We start from the raw sequence: 16,676 nt of genomic DNA, 5'->3' as shown, positions 1-16,676 counted from the left end.
TGGGGGCTTATAAGTTTGGCAGCATGGAGTAAATTTTCCCACAACGTGACATAGTCACTGGAGATTGTCGGAGGAGGTTGCAGACGGAAAAAAAATCGGCAGGGACGATCAACGGGTCGCCCTATACTATTTCAGCTGCAGAAATATCCAGGTCGTCTTTAGGAGCGGGGCTTAGTCTCAGGAGGACCCAGGGAAACTGGGTATTCTAGTTGGAGTCCTTTCAGCGGGATATCAAAGTGGCTTTGAGAGTGCAATGAAAATGTTCAACCATTCTGTCGGCAGCAGGGTTGTATGGCGTTTTCTGATGTAGAGTGATTCCCAGGAGGTTTGCTAATGATTAAGAGGTCAAAGTGGTACCCCTATCGGAATTATTATGCTCAGGGATACCAAATCTCGCTATTCATCCTGAGAGTAAAGCAGATTATTATTACTACTTGCTAGGCTACAACCCTATTTGGAAAAGCAAGATGCTATTAGCTCAGGGGCTCCAACAGGGAAAATAGCCCAGGGAGGAAAGGAAACAAGGAAATAAGAGAATTAATTAATAATTAAAATAAAATATTTAGGAACTGTAACAACCATTGAAATAAGTATTTCATATATTATCTATAAATCTTCGACAAAATAAGAGAAAGAGAAATAAGATAGAATAGTGTGCCCGAGTGTACCCTCAAGCAAGAGAACTCTAACCCATGACAACGGAAGACCATGGTACAAAGGCTATGGCACTACCAAGGACTAGAGAAGAATGGTTTGATTTTGGAGTGTCCTTCTCCTAGAAGGGCTACTTACCATAGCTAAAGAGTCTCTTCTACCCTTACCAAGAGGAAAGTAGCCACTGAACAATTACATGGCGCTGTCAAAGACGGTAAACTGATAACGATGTCATTGTGATGAGGGTAGGGGCCCTACTACTTCAACGTGGATGTGGGTAAACCAACAATGATGTTGAGGAAAGGTGCATACTCCTGAATCTGGGTGTCAATGTATTTTTGAGGTCTGGCATGAAGAACAGGCACGGACCTATTCCGTAGCATCCTTAGTAATACTGTGACAAATGAACTTGATCTTCAGTAGCTGTGTAGCTGTGCAGTAGATCGTTGTGAGGGATGTGAAAGGCCATAGATGAAGTCAAACAACTGTCGGCGCATGGGAGCAGGTATCCACGGTCTAGGTTTACCAGTACTGACGTCACAGAGGAGGGTGGCATTGGATTCAGCGATGGGGACGTCTTCCCAACGGATGTATGTGCAGGATGTCCTACATGCTTGGTACTCTGGATCCTTTCACTGGGCTTCGGCCAAGGTGTTGTAATCCAACCCTAGGTGAATGGCGATCAATGTGTTTCTTAACAGGGCATCATTTTCTCGGGGACGTGTTGAAGGGTGCAATTGTATTCAGCCACTGCAGAGAGATGTCGGCGTTGACGGGCATGCGCTAGAGGCATGTGGTCTGTGCGAAGAGCGAAGGTCGTACCTTCCCGGAAGTGGTGAAGTGATGGATATCTAAGTGCAACGCCAGCAATTTGTGGTCAAAGGTAGAAAAGACGGATTCTGACTTGGACAGTTTTATACTAAAGAAGGCTAATGAGCAGTGCAAGCTGTTGACCACCTGCTCGAGTACTGCACCAATAACAATGTCGCTGGCATCGGTGGAGAAAAAGGAGAAGTACTTGTGGCACAGGAAAAGTGAGAGAAACAGCAGTTGAAAGGTATTTTTGCATTGCAGAAGGCTACTTCTTGAAGGGGACCCCACTTCAGGTCTTTAGGCTTGCCCTTGAGAGAGGAGTAGAGGTGGTTAAGATTGGCGGTGATGGCTGGCAGGAAACAATGATGATAGTTGATCATGCCCAAGAAATCTTGCAGTGCTTTGACAGTCGTGGGCATAGGGAAGTTCTGAAAGGTTGCTACCTTCTTCATGAGTGATGGGGTGCCCTAAGAACGATAGTTTGTTGGCGCCAAAGGTACACTTGTCTTACCAGACTAGAAGGCCATTTCAGTTGTAGGCGGTTGAGCACGATGTGTGGGTGACGGAGGTGTTTCTCTTTAGAGGAAGAGAATACAAGTATGTTATCCACGTAACATACACAGAAGGGAAGGTCCCCTAAGATATCATCCATGAGATGTTGAAAATTGGCCCCACCATTACGAAGGTCAAAACAGCAATAATTGAAGGTGTATGTACCGAAGGGGATGGTGATGATAGTCTTGGGGATGTCTTCTGGGTTCATGGGCACCTGATAATAGCCCTTCAGGAGCATGGAGAAAACCTTCGCTTAGGAGGTCACATCGGCGATGTTTGGGAGGGGATAATGATCCGGTTCTGTCTGCATGTTCAGGGGCTTGTAATCCCCTCATGAATGTAGAGAGCCATCTCTCTTCAGTGCAATGTGTAAGAGTGATGACCATGGACTTGAGGTCTTTTGGCAAAGGCCCATATCTTCCATTTTAGTTAACGTTTGTTTAGACGCCAGAACTTGGCGATAACTGTGGGTCCCGTCGTCTTGATATGGTGATAAACACCATGTTGGATGGGAACAAATGGGCATTTGGCAAAGATCTGGAGGGAAAACTTCCGGGTACAATGAGAGGAAGTGGGCGTAGGCATTCGTGGGGCCAGGTTGTTGAGGTGTTGAGGAGTATGAATCCAAGTTGACTAATCAAAGGTGACAACATCAATCAAGAGATGGAAATGTGAGAGGAAATCCACTCAGAGGATTGTCAATGTGACGTCAGTGACAAGAAACTTCCAAATGTATTTGGCGTTCCTAAACGAAAATGTGAGTGTTTCATAACTATGGACTGGTATAGCAGATCTGTTGGCATCTACCATTCGAACGTCGGTATACTTATAGTATATCGTGTCCTGGAGAATGGTGTTGTCAGAAGAGAATGGCAAGCAGCCTTTGGCCACTGACAACCATTCATATATTTATTCGCTGCAGCCCTGAATCTGGAGTGCTAGTAGCATAACTGCGGCTGATGGGTATCAGTAGGTGACTGTAGAGGTCGTTGGTTGGAAATTGAGCGAGTAGTGGGTGCTGGGGGGCTGTGAGGCTGCTCCGGCACGTCACGGGGTGGCTTTGTCTTACTGCATACTCGTCAGCTTTGGTCGATGGTGAATAGTTGTCGTCTTCGTCAAGAGAGGCAGCATTGATGGAGGTCTTGAAGGTGTTGAACTGGTTGTCCATAAGGGCGTTGACTTTTGTTCTCAGGTCCTTCATGAGCAAAATATCGACATCGAGTATGGCAGCATGTATCGTTTTGGATAAGCATCATACTCAAAGTGTACGGAGTAGGGTCACCTCACGATGAGAGCTGTCTGCGACAGGGGAGCAATACTGGTCATTTCTCCTTGGGTGATCAAAGCCTTTTGGTTCCCAATGCTTGTTGAGGAGCAGAAAAGGTTTGGCTTTACAAGCGGCCGGTGATCGTGAGTACTGCTCCTGGAGGTATGATTTGAGAACTTTGTTAGTTATTGGAGTGTCCCCTTGCTCGCAAAGCCAAGTGGATATTTCCCGGAAAGAGTTCTCGGGGATTGTCACAAGGCTTTGATGCTGAGTCACGCCCTTGATGCAAAAATGAACTTTAGCAAGCTGGAATTAGGGGAATACTTTTCTGCTTACGAAGGGCAGCAGTTTCATTTAGGTGGCGTGCTGAAGTGACAGGTTTGGTGGGCGGCATCTTCAAACAGTAGGGCACAGCAGTGAAGGGGCAGGTGTTAAGGAGTGGACACTCCGCTGGTCACTAATGTGCGGAAGCGCCAGTTAGGTAATAACTTATAGGCGTGGCGAATGCAACTAAACTTTATTAAACAATCACCGAGTTAAAATACAGCGAAGTACAAGTAAGGATATCACAAAAATTTATACATAAAGAAGCAAGAAATAGTATGATAACAAGAAGTTGGTCTTATAGCAATGCACGGAAGAGCGAGTGATAAGATAGAAAATCAAAACCGTTAGTGTTCGAGCGTGTATCGAACACTTGCGGTACAGTTGTCATAATTAGTAATTATTAGATATTTGTGCTAATAATACTTAAATATTGTTTGTCAGGAACCATAAAAAGTAATAATCTTAAGTGGTAGAGTTGGAATTTACCACAATAATTAGTTTGTAAAATGCATATACTCCCATATACAGGTGTATAGTACATATAGTAGATATTGTATAATGTGATATATCACGTTGTCATACCTAATATTTTTATCAGCTTTTAACCTTGAAAGGCTAGACGGTAAATGAATTTTCTCTATACAGTATATGTATAGGCTACATATACAGTATATACAGATATATATTTATATATATATATATATATATATATATATATATATATATATGTGTGTGTGTGTGTATACATACATATACATAAATACATTATTTATAATCATATATACGTATGAGCATCGTCATCGTCATCTACACCAGTGGTAAGGAACCTACGACCTGGGGCGCCCTTATGTCATATACAGGTACATCTTTTGGTCTCCTATGAGTCAATATATATATATAGAAAAATTCAAAGAAAGTCTAAATAAAATGATCAAAGTTATTGTGGCATAGCCACACTAAACTTATAAAATGAAAACTCAAGAGCTTAATATGTTCATATTCATAGGGGTAATAATTCATATTCAGCTACAAAGGTTAAATAGACACAAGTTTCACGTACCCGTACGCTTCTTTGCATTGCAGACGGAGTTTCAGTTTACGTTGAATTTAGACTACACTGCACACTGTTGAGCACATGCAAAGTTTTTGTGCAGCACTGGAAACTCTGCAGACATTTTTTGTGCATGCATTGGATAGATATTTCATACCAAAAATGGCAATTGTAAAAAAGATGAAAGTTGATGCCGAATGTCGAGTATTTCAAAACCACTACAAATTACAATTTTTATTGAGGTACAGGGGAAACCAGTGTGTCTCGTCTGAGGAGAGGGATTTGCCATGTTGAAAAAGGTCAGTGTGGAGCGGCACTATAATTCAAAGAACGCTAAATTACGTAAGTTACAAGGGCAAATACGCGTGGAGGAAATGAATGCTCTTGATGGGTTTGGAATATCAACAAACCACTTTCTCCAGCCTTTGTTTTGATGAATTTAAAATTGTTCAGACTAGTTTTATTGTAAGTGAGCTAATTGCTATGAAGTTGATTCCCTGTGTAGAAGGAGAATTTGTAAAGGTGTGCATAGTTGTTGCTAAGACATTGATTCCCTATGTAGAAGGAGAATTTGTAGAGGAGTGCATGGTTGCTGCTGTGGAGTTGCTTGTACCAGAAAAGGCTAAATTGTTCAAGTGTTAGTTTGTCATTTAGGACTATTTCCGATAGAATTGGTAACATGACCAAAGACATTGAAAGAACTCTAACAGACTAAGAAAGAGATTTCCTATTTTTCTCATTGGCTTGTGATGAAACAACAGACATAGCAAATACTGCTCAGCTGACTATTTTCATTAGTGGGGTAATTGCTGATTTAAGACAAGAGGGGAGTTGCTTTATTTGGAACCCATGCATGGCATTACAACTGGCGGAGACTTGTTTGAGAGACTCAAATCATCAATGAACAGATTTGGAATAACATTTAAAAAGCTCAGTGGCCTAGATGCTGATGGAGCTCCAGCCATGATTGACTCAAAGAAAGGGTTAGACGCGTATGTTAAAAATAACCTGGGGCGTGTTGGTATCGACCCTAATAATCTAACTATATGTCACTGCATTATACATCAGCTGAGTTTGTGTGCATAGTCACTGTGGCTTGACAGGATTATGTCAGTAGTAGTATCTTCCATTAATTTAATCAAAAGCAAAGGATTAAACAGCCGACAGTTTGAAGAACTACTGAATGACCTTGAGAGTGAGTATGGTGACCTTGTATGTTATTGCAAAGTTCGTTGGCTAAGTCGTGGAAGCATGATCATGTGATTTTATACACTTCGAAAGGAAATAGTGCTATTTATGGAGATGAAGGGAAGACCTGTTATGGAATTCAGTGATAAGTGGCTTTGTGATCTCGCATTCATGGTTGACATTACAAAGTATCTCTCAGAACTAAATATCAATTTTCAAGGGCCAAATTAGTTTCTCAGTTCACAGCTTTCAAGTGTGAAATCCCTTGAAGGCAAATTGATACTGTGGAAAATGCAACTTGGAATCAATAACACAGTACATTTCTCTACCTTGCAAGCATAAAATCCTTGTTCAACATCCGAGTATGCTGACGAATGTGCAAAATTAATTGAGGCTTAGTGAAAGGTTCTGGGACATTAAAATTAAACAATAGGAGCTAAACATTTTTGCTACAGTATTTAATGTGGATCCAGCAGGTATCCCTTCTGACCTACAACTTGAATTGATTCATCTGCAAAGTGATGATGAATTGAAAGGTAGGTACAACAATCTCTCACTTATAGACTTCTATGGACGGTATATAAAGGAAGAAACTTTTCCATCTTTGATGAGGCATTTCGCTGGAATATGCATCGATATCTGGAACCACATATTATTGTTGTGAGAAATTCTTTTCAAAGCTTATCTTGGCAAAGAATAGTTTGCATTCAAGACTTGCTGATACAAATCTTGGATACCAGCTGTGAGTTGCAACATCATCATCTACCACCTGGCATCACACGTCTTGCTAAAGAGAAGGTGTTTCAGCCATCACGTTAATCAGGCGAGTTCCTTTCGGTAACATTCTCGGGAGATCAATCAGAAAAATATGGGAAGATATTTGATAGATATGCTAAAATTAAGAAGCAGTGTTGTTTTTGCAATTTATTCATTATGCAACATCATATGAGACTTTTAAGATTGAATACTGCACTTTTATATTCACGCATTTAGTCGTGTTATTGTATGCGACACACAATAATAAGCCCTAAAAATATTGACACACCTTTCGTTTGACCCAGGACTGTTCATAATTTAATATGGTCCTAGGAGGAAATCATGAATGACCAAATGGCCCTTAATATGAAATAGGTTCCCATCCTGATCTAAGCCTATTGACGCAAATGGTCTCAATTAGATTTCACTAGTCGTATCCATCTTGAGCTTTTTATTCAATACTTTCTCATTCATCATCTCTGAATTCACGCTTCAGAGTCGTCAGCCATGTAGGCCTGGGTCTTCCAACTCTTCTAGTACCTTGTGGAATGCGAAGAGCATGGCCAAAACATCTCCATCTACCCCCCACCATGATCTCATCCTCATATGGCACTCGGGTTATATATCTTAGAGTTTCATTCCAAATCCTGACCTGCCCTTTAACTCCCAATATTCTTCAAGGGCTTTGTTCTAAAATCTACAAAATCTGGTGGATATTTTTTCATTGTCGTACCGCGACACATTTCCATACAGAAACACTGATCTCACTAAACTGATATATAGCCTGATTTTTATGTGTAATTTCAGGCGATATGATTTCCAAATTGTATTTAACCTAACCATTGTATCATTTTCTTTCTTTTTTCAATCGTTCATTGAACTCCAATTTGAAAGACCCTGTATTAGAGATCATAGTTCATAGATATTTAAATAATTCTTCCTCATTAATCCTTTCTCCTTCCAATGATATTTCATTTTCCATTGCATATTCCGTTCTCATCATCTCTCTGTCTTCTGTTTATCTTGAGCCCACCATCGTGTGATATTTCAGGCATTCTGGTAAGCAAGCACTGCAAATCCTATGGTGTTCTGCTAATAAGGACAGGGTCATTATCATACTCCAGGTCAGCTAATCCAGTCCAATCCTTCACCATCTCCAAATTTTGAACACATTACAAAATTGATTTGATAAGACTCCACTAACATTAACATTGCACTTGCTATGCTTATGAAAATATTTATTGAATTTGCATATTTAAGAGGAATTCCATAATAACGCAAGACTCTCCACAAAATTGGCCGGTATACACTACCAACAGCTTTTACAGTCCATAAAGGCCATTAAAAGTGAATTTCTAAATTCTACACATTACTGTACAATATCTATGAAAATGAAAATTTTGTCTGTACAACTTCTACCTTTTCTAAATCCTGCTTGTTCATCTCTCAGCTTTTCATCAACCCCTCTCTCTAGTCTCTCTAGAATAAGCCTACTTCTTCTTCTTCTATATATATTTTCAGTATAACTGACGTAAGTGAGATGCCTCTGTAATTATTGCAATCAAACAGGTCTCCCTTTGTAGCCATTTTCACCAATACTCCTAATTCCCATTCATCAGGTTTGGCTTCATACCACATTCTACAAAATAATCTTGTAAGTGTTCTGGGGATCTTTAAATTTTCAGCCAGTATCTTCTCAACAGTTATTGCATTGTAACCAGGTTCTTTCCATAGCGACCTCATACACCCTTATTTCATTCATGAATATATCAAGGTCTTCTTCAGCTTCAGGTATATCAATCAAATTTTTCCCTTCATATCTCCTATTTTGTAGGTAGCAGGTTGGCCAAGGCACCAGCCACACGTTGAGATAATACCGCCCGAGTGTTAATGGGTCCTTTGACTGGCCAGACAATACCACCTTGTATTCTCTCTGGTTACGGCTCATTTTCCTTTTGCCTACACATACACCGAATTGTCTGGCCTAATTACGTATTATCCTCTGTCCACATATACCTGACAACACTGAGATTACAAAACAATTCTCCCTCGCTGAAGGGGTTAACTACTGCAATGTTATTGTTCAATGGCTACTTTCCCCTTGGTAAGTGTAGAAGAGAGACTTTAGCAATGGTAAGCACTTCTAGGAGAAGGACACTCTAAAATCAAACCTTTGTTTTCTGGTCTTTGATAGTGCCCTAGCCTCTGTGTCATGGTCTTTCACTGTCTAGCGGTAGAGTTCTCTAGCTTGAGGGTAAACTCGGGCACACTATTTTATTATTATTTCTCTTCCTCTTGTTTTATTAACGTTTTTATAGTTTACATGTGGAAGATTTATTTCAATGTTACTGTTCTTAAAATATTTTATTTCAATTGTTAATCACTTCTCTTGTAGTTTCCATATTTCCTTTCCTCACTGGGCTATTTTCCTAGTTGGAGCCCTCGGGCTTATAGCATCATGCTTTTCCAATTATGGTTGTAGCTTAGCTAGTAATAATAATAATGATAATAATTCATGACCTCACTAAAGTGTTCCATCCAACTTTGCCTTTTTTTATCTTTTGTTGTTATAACAGATCCATCCCTCTATGGGTATATACATTTTTTTTACCCCATAGAGATTTCATTAATAATTCTATGAGCAATTCTTACGCTATTGCCACTCCCTAAATTTATAGTTTTTGTCAACCTCGTCTGCTTTCCTATGTAAATACTCTCTCCAGTCATTCTTGGCTTTTCTTTTGACTTCCATATCAATACTGGAATACTTAACATGTTCTACCTTGTAATGTTCATTAATTCCTCCAAAACTCCCAACAATCAATTTCTGCCTCCGTCTCCTTTTTATAGTATCCCAAGTATCATTTGATATACATGGTGTTCTCCATGTAATTACAAGTCCCAAAACTTCACTACCAACTGATTGATATATATATATATATATATATATATATATATATATATATATATATATATATATATATCAATGATAAATTTTGCACATTTTTACGTGTTTTTCATATTCAAATAAGCCATATATATTTTGATATATTAATGTCTGGATTCTCTTAACGACCTCGGGATCAGAGCCCCAGGCGAAATCTCACAAAGACAAGAGCTTGGCTCCGGCCGGGAATCGAACCCTGGTCGGCAAGCTTATATAGACAGTGACTATATATATATGTGTGTGTGTGTGTGTGTGTGTGTTTGTGTCTGTGTGTTTAATGTCGCCTTGGTCGAAGGTATCCTTACCAATCATCTTACAACTTATTTTACTTAGGACTAAAATGTCAAACTATATTTCATAAATTCTTCCTCCCCTTGCTGTAATTTCCAAATTTGATTCATGGTTCTCATATTCCAAATACCAGCTTTCAATTTTTCTTTACTATTTATAAACCGGGAGATTTTTAGCACCCTTCTATGCCCGAGCCTGTGGGACCATTCTGCCATCTTTGCTTTCCAAGGACTGACTAAATCCGTAGAGGATTCATTGGCTAGATACATCAAAGGATAGCCATTTCCTTGTGATATGCAGTGCCTATCTACCTAAGCCGAAAAGACAGCTCGTCTCTCGTCTTAATCCGTCTCCTTGCTGCCAGTGACTTCATTGAAATTAAGGGGCCATTTCTCCACACCCAAATGTCTTGTTACTCCTCCAGGTTGCTCGTCCGCTCATATAACTGTTTGCAAACTTGGATTGCTAAGATATAGCGCCTAGCACGGTACATTATATACATTAAACACACACACACATACACACACACATATATATATATATATATATATATATATATATATATATATATATATGGGTACGTATATGTGCCCGTATGTAAATGCACACACATACATATATGTGGGCATTAAAGAGGTAAATAGGTAAAGGTAAATAGAGAGAAGTTTATAACTCTGGGAAAATTCATATGAATATATCTTCAATATCTAAAACATGAAACGAACGTAAGGGGAAAATAAAACTTTTCCTTCGATTGCAATGTATGTTCTTCGGCTGTTCACATCCTTAAATAAAAAGCGTAGGTCGAAAAATGGAGAATATATTCTGGAAAGTCTTCGAAACTCCGAACCCAACTTTCCGGAAGAATCTGGTAGTTTAGTCTCCATTTAACCGCTGGTCTTCCAGTTGGCGTCTCCTCCCACGCCTAGTGTTGTTGTTTTTTTTTTTTTTTTTTTTTTTTTTTTTTTTTTTTTTTTTTTTGCTTACCCAGTGGAATTCTGAGTTTTCATAAATACGTTGCCTTTTTTTCTACAAGATTTATAATTTGTTTTCTAAACTTGTTTAATGTTTCATTGCTTCTATAGACCTGTTTAGATTTTAATTTTATTTTCCAGTGAAGTTTTAAATTTGCTTAATAACATTTAGATTATTTGATAAATATATACTTTATATTCATTTCAGACGACACACCAATACCAGTATCTAACTATTTCTGACATTAAAATTCCATTAGAACGGTTTACAATAATTCTTGCCTCGGCTTCAACACCGTTGAGAAAAAACATTGATTTAACTCGCTGGAAAACAGTTTCTTGTAAAATATGGCTTCTCAGTAAGTGAATTTTTTCCAGTACGTCAAATCATAAACTACTTCGCTTATTTATAGAAACAGTTGGTAAGCTTAATTGAAAAGAGATGCAAAAGCGAAATATAATTTGCAATGGGACTATTTTTAATTTTATTTTATCAGATTTTGTTCCGACCCTTTGAAGAGATTATTTATCTGAATGAAACATGCAGAAAAAAAATAGATCATGTTAAGTAGCTATATTTGTAATATTACTCAAGGTAAATTAAGTGGATGATTTTTTTTTCTTTGCTCTGTGATTTTAATATATGAATCAATAAATAGCGATGGTTTCGTTAGGTAATTTTTTATTATTTTACTTTGAGTATTTTACAATTTATGCGTCAAGTTATATTATTTCGGTATTGTTCTTTCTTTGACTATAACAAAACCTTGGCGATTGTGCAAATCGTGTTTCGAAATTGAAAAGTAACGCTGCAAACATCACATTTTCTTTTTGCACAAAATATGAAAGGGACTATTAGCATAAGCCGCTTTCGTTTTATTACATCTCGAGTTGGCTTCTAGCGTACTTAAATTAGGCTTCCTTTTGTTCGTTGATTTGTTTCTGCATTTATTTTACTAATGTCTACTGATGTATCTTATCTATTATTTACATTCCTTTTATTGTTTCTCACATTTGTTTATCTATACACTAGGTTGTTTTCGCTATGTTAAAAGGTCAAAAAAATAGTTTATTATTATTATTATTAATATTATTAATATCATTATCATCATTAATTAATAAGAGTATTTTTATTGATATTATTATTATAATATCAAAGTTACTATAGTAATGACGATAAATATTCGTCATAAATCAAGCCATGAAAATGAATGAGGACAGGGAAACTCAGATTAAATAGGAAAGAAAACTTCATACTAAAATACTGGGGGCAAATAAGTCAGCTAATTAAATTCTCGCGTAATCTGAGCTCATCAAACTTCAAATTGATTCAAGGTATTTCAAGTTATTTGCTTAAACGCAGTCAAGTTTTTGCCTTTAAAATGACAAAACTTTTTTTTCTAATGGAGAAGGATCATAATATATTTTCTAATGGAAATGTAAAGGTATAGATAATATAATATCATAATCTAACCTACACGAAGAGGAATAAGAATATATAAAAAAGAGAAAAGAGAAGTCATGGCAAATCGCATAGAAAATACTAACTGTTATCAATACGTGTTGTGAATACTAAATCTATATGTAATGATAGATTACTGTACCAAAATCCTGTGATAACCCCACAGGACAAGTCAGTAACACGAACTAGGAATTTAAGTCTGAGATGTGATGTAGCATTTTCCCTTCAGAGACTACGGTGCTTCCATTCTGCTTTATCATAACAATGAAAGGTTTCGCATCGACCTTGCCTAAGTTGCCTGTGTTTTTTGTGAACTGTAATAACAAATGGCTACAATTATCCTTTTCAAAGCGATTTTAAGCATTAAAGAAAATTGTTCACAAAATCACAATCTAACAATTTAAAAATAGAGGTGTTTGGTTTAATACATCGAAAGAGTATTTGTTCGTAAATTGTTTGTGCCCGTTGCTGCATCACATTAAAATGCTCTTGGGTAAATCCACTAAATATGCAAATTAGGATTTACTCCTGCACCGTCACTGACACTTGCGCAAGCAGTTCAGTGAAAGATTTAACTCTCTCTCTCTCTCTCTCTCTCTCTCTCTCTCTCTCTCTCTCTCTCTCTCTCTCTCTCTCTCTCTCTCTCTCCGTAAATATAAAAATAAGTTGCAGAAATAAGAATAAGATGCCTATCTAATGACCTAAATATTATCAATAAGACACCTTTAGGATATTGTTTCTTTTCAGGATCATAATTTTTTAAGATTCCCTTTACAAGTTAAGAAAAATTTAGAATTTTATTCGTTCAAAGAGAATTTGACTACTATTCTTTCTGGAGCAAATTAATATCCATTCACAAAACAAGAAATATATCAAAATCGGATTGAAATGTTTTTTCTTTATAAATATACACAATAGTTTTTAAAAGAAATAAAATGTTGGAACCAGTCATGGTTTAATTTCCATGTCTACATACAAGTATGTATGTATGTGTATATATGTGTGTATGTTTGTATGTTGTTGGTTATTGTTTGAACAGAAATGCTTCCAGGGATTAAATAGTTTATTTACGTTGTTGTTCTTGTGTATTTCCAGGCACTAACGGGCAGATACGGGCTCTTGCAATAATGCAGCCTGTAATGATTTATCTAAAAAGCAATCTAATTTAGAAAGCCATTCCTTTCGAGTAGATAAGTACCTGGAAATATTTACATCTAAAAAGGTACCCAATTACAATCAGGTGTTTTTTTGCACAATTAGTTAACACTGCATATATTCTTTTTACAGCAACAAAAACATTTGAATCGAAAGCTTACAATATTCATTATTCGATGTTAGTTTCTGTTTTGAAGACAAAATTCCTGTTGATCCTGGAGTAAACAAAAGATCTTCGACGTCGTCTTGTCTTTGTCGTAACTCTGGTTTCATGCCCTCCACGGAAGATCGTGTTTCGGTGATCAGAATATCGCTGTGATACGCCGGTTAAAGGTTCTTTATACATACATACATACATACATACATATATATATATATATATATATATATATATATATATATATATGTACATATATATATGTGTGTATGTATATATATATACATATATATATATATATATATATATATATATATATATATATATATATATATATATGTATGTATGTATGTATGTATATATATACATACATACATACATACATACATACACACCAGGATCGAAGACATCTTTCATTCAAGAATATCAATGGTTTTGATAGAAATGGTAATATGATGATGATACAATTTCATCCCACCCCATCCAACAGCAACAACAACCACAAAAAAAATATTGACTAGAGTAACATTGAACCGTCTGTGGAAGTAACCCGGATAAGTTTTCAATATTTTGAGGGGATACAATAGTCAAACCATTGAGCAGATTGAAATCCGATTTTCGGGAAAATGGGATCCTGCCAATTTCATTGTTTTGTGTGTTTTTTTTTTTTTATGTTATCAGATTCCAAACCAAAATTCAGTGATCTATTATCATTGTTTTATTCAATCATGGTCAGGGGTAAAGTCGGTCTGAGATATTTTTTTTTTTAATATAATTAACATTTAATTAATATTTAAAGGATTTTTGTATACCTTTTTTATTTCATATATAATATATATATATATATATATATATATATATATATATATATATATATATATATAGGTAGGTAGTAGGTTGGCCAGGGCACCAGCCACCCGTGGAGATACTAACGGTAAAGAGTTATGGGGTCCTTTTGACTGCCCAGGCAGTACTACATTGGATCTTTCTCTCTGGTTACGGTTCATTTTCCTTTTGCTTACACATACACCGAATAATGTGGCCTATTTTTACACATTCTCCTCTGTCCCCTTACACCTGACAACATTGAGATTACCAAACAATTCTTCTTCTCCCAAGGGGTTAACTACTGCACTGTAATTGTCCAGTGGCTACTTTCCTCTTGGTAAGGGTAGAAGAGACTCTTTAGCTATGGCAAGCAGCTCTTCTAGGAGAAGGACACTCCAAAATCAAACCATTGTTCTCTAGTCTGGGTAGTGTCCTTGCCTCTGTAGCATGGTTTTCCACCGTCTTGGGCTAGAGTTCTCTTGCTTGAGGGTACGCTTGGGTACACTATTGTCTTATTTCTTTGTTTTGTTCAAGTTTTTATAGTTTATATAGGAAATATTTATTTTAATATTGTTACTCTTAAAATATTTATTTTTCCTGGTTTCCTTTCCTCACTGAACTATTTTCCTGTTGGAGCCCATGGGCTTGTAGCATCCTGCTTTTCCTACTAGGGTTGTAGCTTAGCAAATAATAATAATAATAATAATAATAATAATAATAATAATAATAATAATAATATATATGTGTATATATATGCATATATATATATATATATATATATATATATATATATATGTGTGTGTGTGTGTGTGTGTGTAAACACACACACTTAATTTTCGAGAAGTTGCATTTTGCTCCAGCAGAGTAAATATTTATTTTGCGTTCGAGCATTTCCATTCTCGATGCGGTAATTCGTATAATTATTCATGTATTTCAAAGGAGCGTTATAAGAGAGAGAGAGAGAGAGAGAGAGAGAGAGAGAGAGAGAGAGAGAGAGAGAGAGAGAGAGAGAGATTATTCTCCTGCTTTGGATAGCAAGCAAAAGTGTCAGTAGTGGTGCAAGTATAACCTCATTTGCATATTTAGTGGATACGTCCAGGATCGTTTAAGTGCGACCAAGCCAAACAATTTACGTATAACAGTCTTTCGAGGTCTTTAGGTAAACCATTTTTCCCTGTAAATATGTAACATTTCTGTTTTTCGAAACACCAGATGGTCTTCTTTTTAAAGAGCATTCGCTGCCTCTTCCAATTTGACTTGTCCTGTTTGTCGCTTCTTTATCATGCCCAAGAGATTCCAAGGGTAAGCTTACTTGAGGTTGTAATTTTCTCTAACGATTTTCACATTAAGTTTCCTCAAAATTAAGATGCGTGTAATTTTTCTTTCCTTTATTTTTCTTAACAATAAAAACAAAACAGCAGTCACTCTCATTCATATTCGTACTTCAGTGGTTAAATCAAGGATGAACTCCTTTGCAGAAAACTTCTAGGTCATTAGTTGTTTCATGCACTTATACACAAGGATCATCATCAGTGTTGAACACCCTAACAACAACACATTGCAACATTCAATCTCTTGCTTCCGTGATATCAGGGCCCTTACTTTCCAAAACTCCTTTTATTCCATGTATCCAGCACTTCCTAAAATGTCTTTTCCTTCATTATATAATTTTTAATTAATGAAATAGTTCTATTAACGGTTATGTAATGTTAAAGATATGAAAGGTTTAAAGTAATATTTTCATTCCTTGAGGTTAATTACCGTTACATATATGGAGGCTTCATGGTCATTAATTATGTAAGAGTCTAATTAGCCAAGTTTAGTTTATACAGTACTCCATTTCGTCATTAGGTTTTAAATCTTATTTGTTATTGAATTATCTTTAAATTTTAGATTTTCCTTATATTCACTTTTAGGTGTTATTATTGTATTGTTTTAATAATAATGACTACACGAAATTCACTGTGACGCCATATTAAAAACTATTCTGAGAAATATGCCAATGTCAGCGCTAAATTGGAGGAGGTAAATCTTTTATTGAAATATATATGAAATGAAACCCATTACAATAGGTGTAGGCATTTTCTCAATATTAAATTACCAACAAAGTATATATGCCATTCCGGATTGTTTTTAATGTAGTAAAGAATTTAAAAGACAACTGAAAAAAAGAATGCAATGTAATTAAGTTTTTCTTGCTGTTAAAATATTGAGACCAAATTGAATCTTACAAAGTAAACATTATAGATAT

The 16,676-nt window shown here is 36.5% G+C and overlaps 1 protein-coding gene across 1 annotated transcript; it reads right to left on the bottom strand.

The window, feature by feature from the left end:
* Positions 1-1,583: 1,583 nt before the first annotated feature.
* On the bottom strand, positions 1,584-1,919 carry LOC137615830 (uncharacterized). The gene has a single exon (XM_068345521.1). The coding sequence runs from the start codon at positions 1,917-1,919 to the stop codon at positions 1,584-1,586; it is 336 nt and encodes a 111-aa protein (XP_068201622.1).
* Positions 1,920-16,676: the final 14,757 nt, after the last annotated feature.

Source organism: Palaemon carinicauda, chromosome 22 (genome assembly GCF_036898095.1).
Source record: "Palaemon carinicauda isolate YSFRI2023 chromosome 22, ASM3689809v2, whole genome shotgun sequence".
NCBI classification, from domain to species: Eukaryota; Metazoa; Arthropoda; class Malacostraca; order Decapoda; family Palaemonidae; genus Palaemon; species Palaemon carinicauda.
This window is presented reverse-complemented; position numbering and strand designations above follow the sequence as displayed.

What these genes read in the sequence shown, in the direction of transcription:
- LOC137615830 (XM_068345521.1), bottom strand. Translation starts at nt 1,919, where the DNA reads ATGAAGAAGGTAGCAACCTTTCAGAACTTCCCTATGCCCACGACTGTC.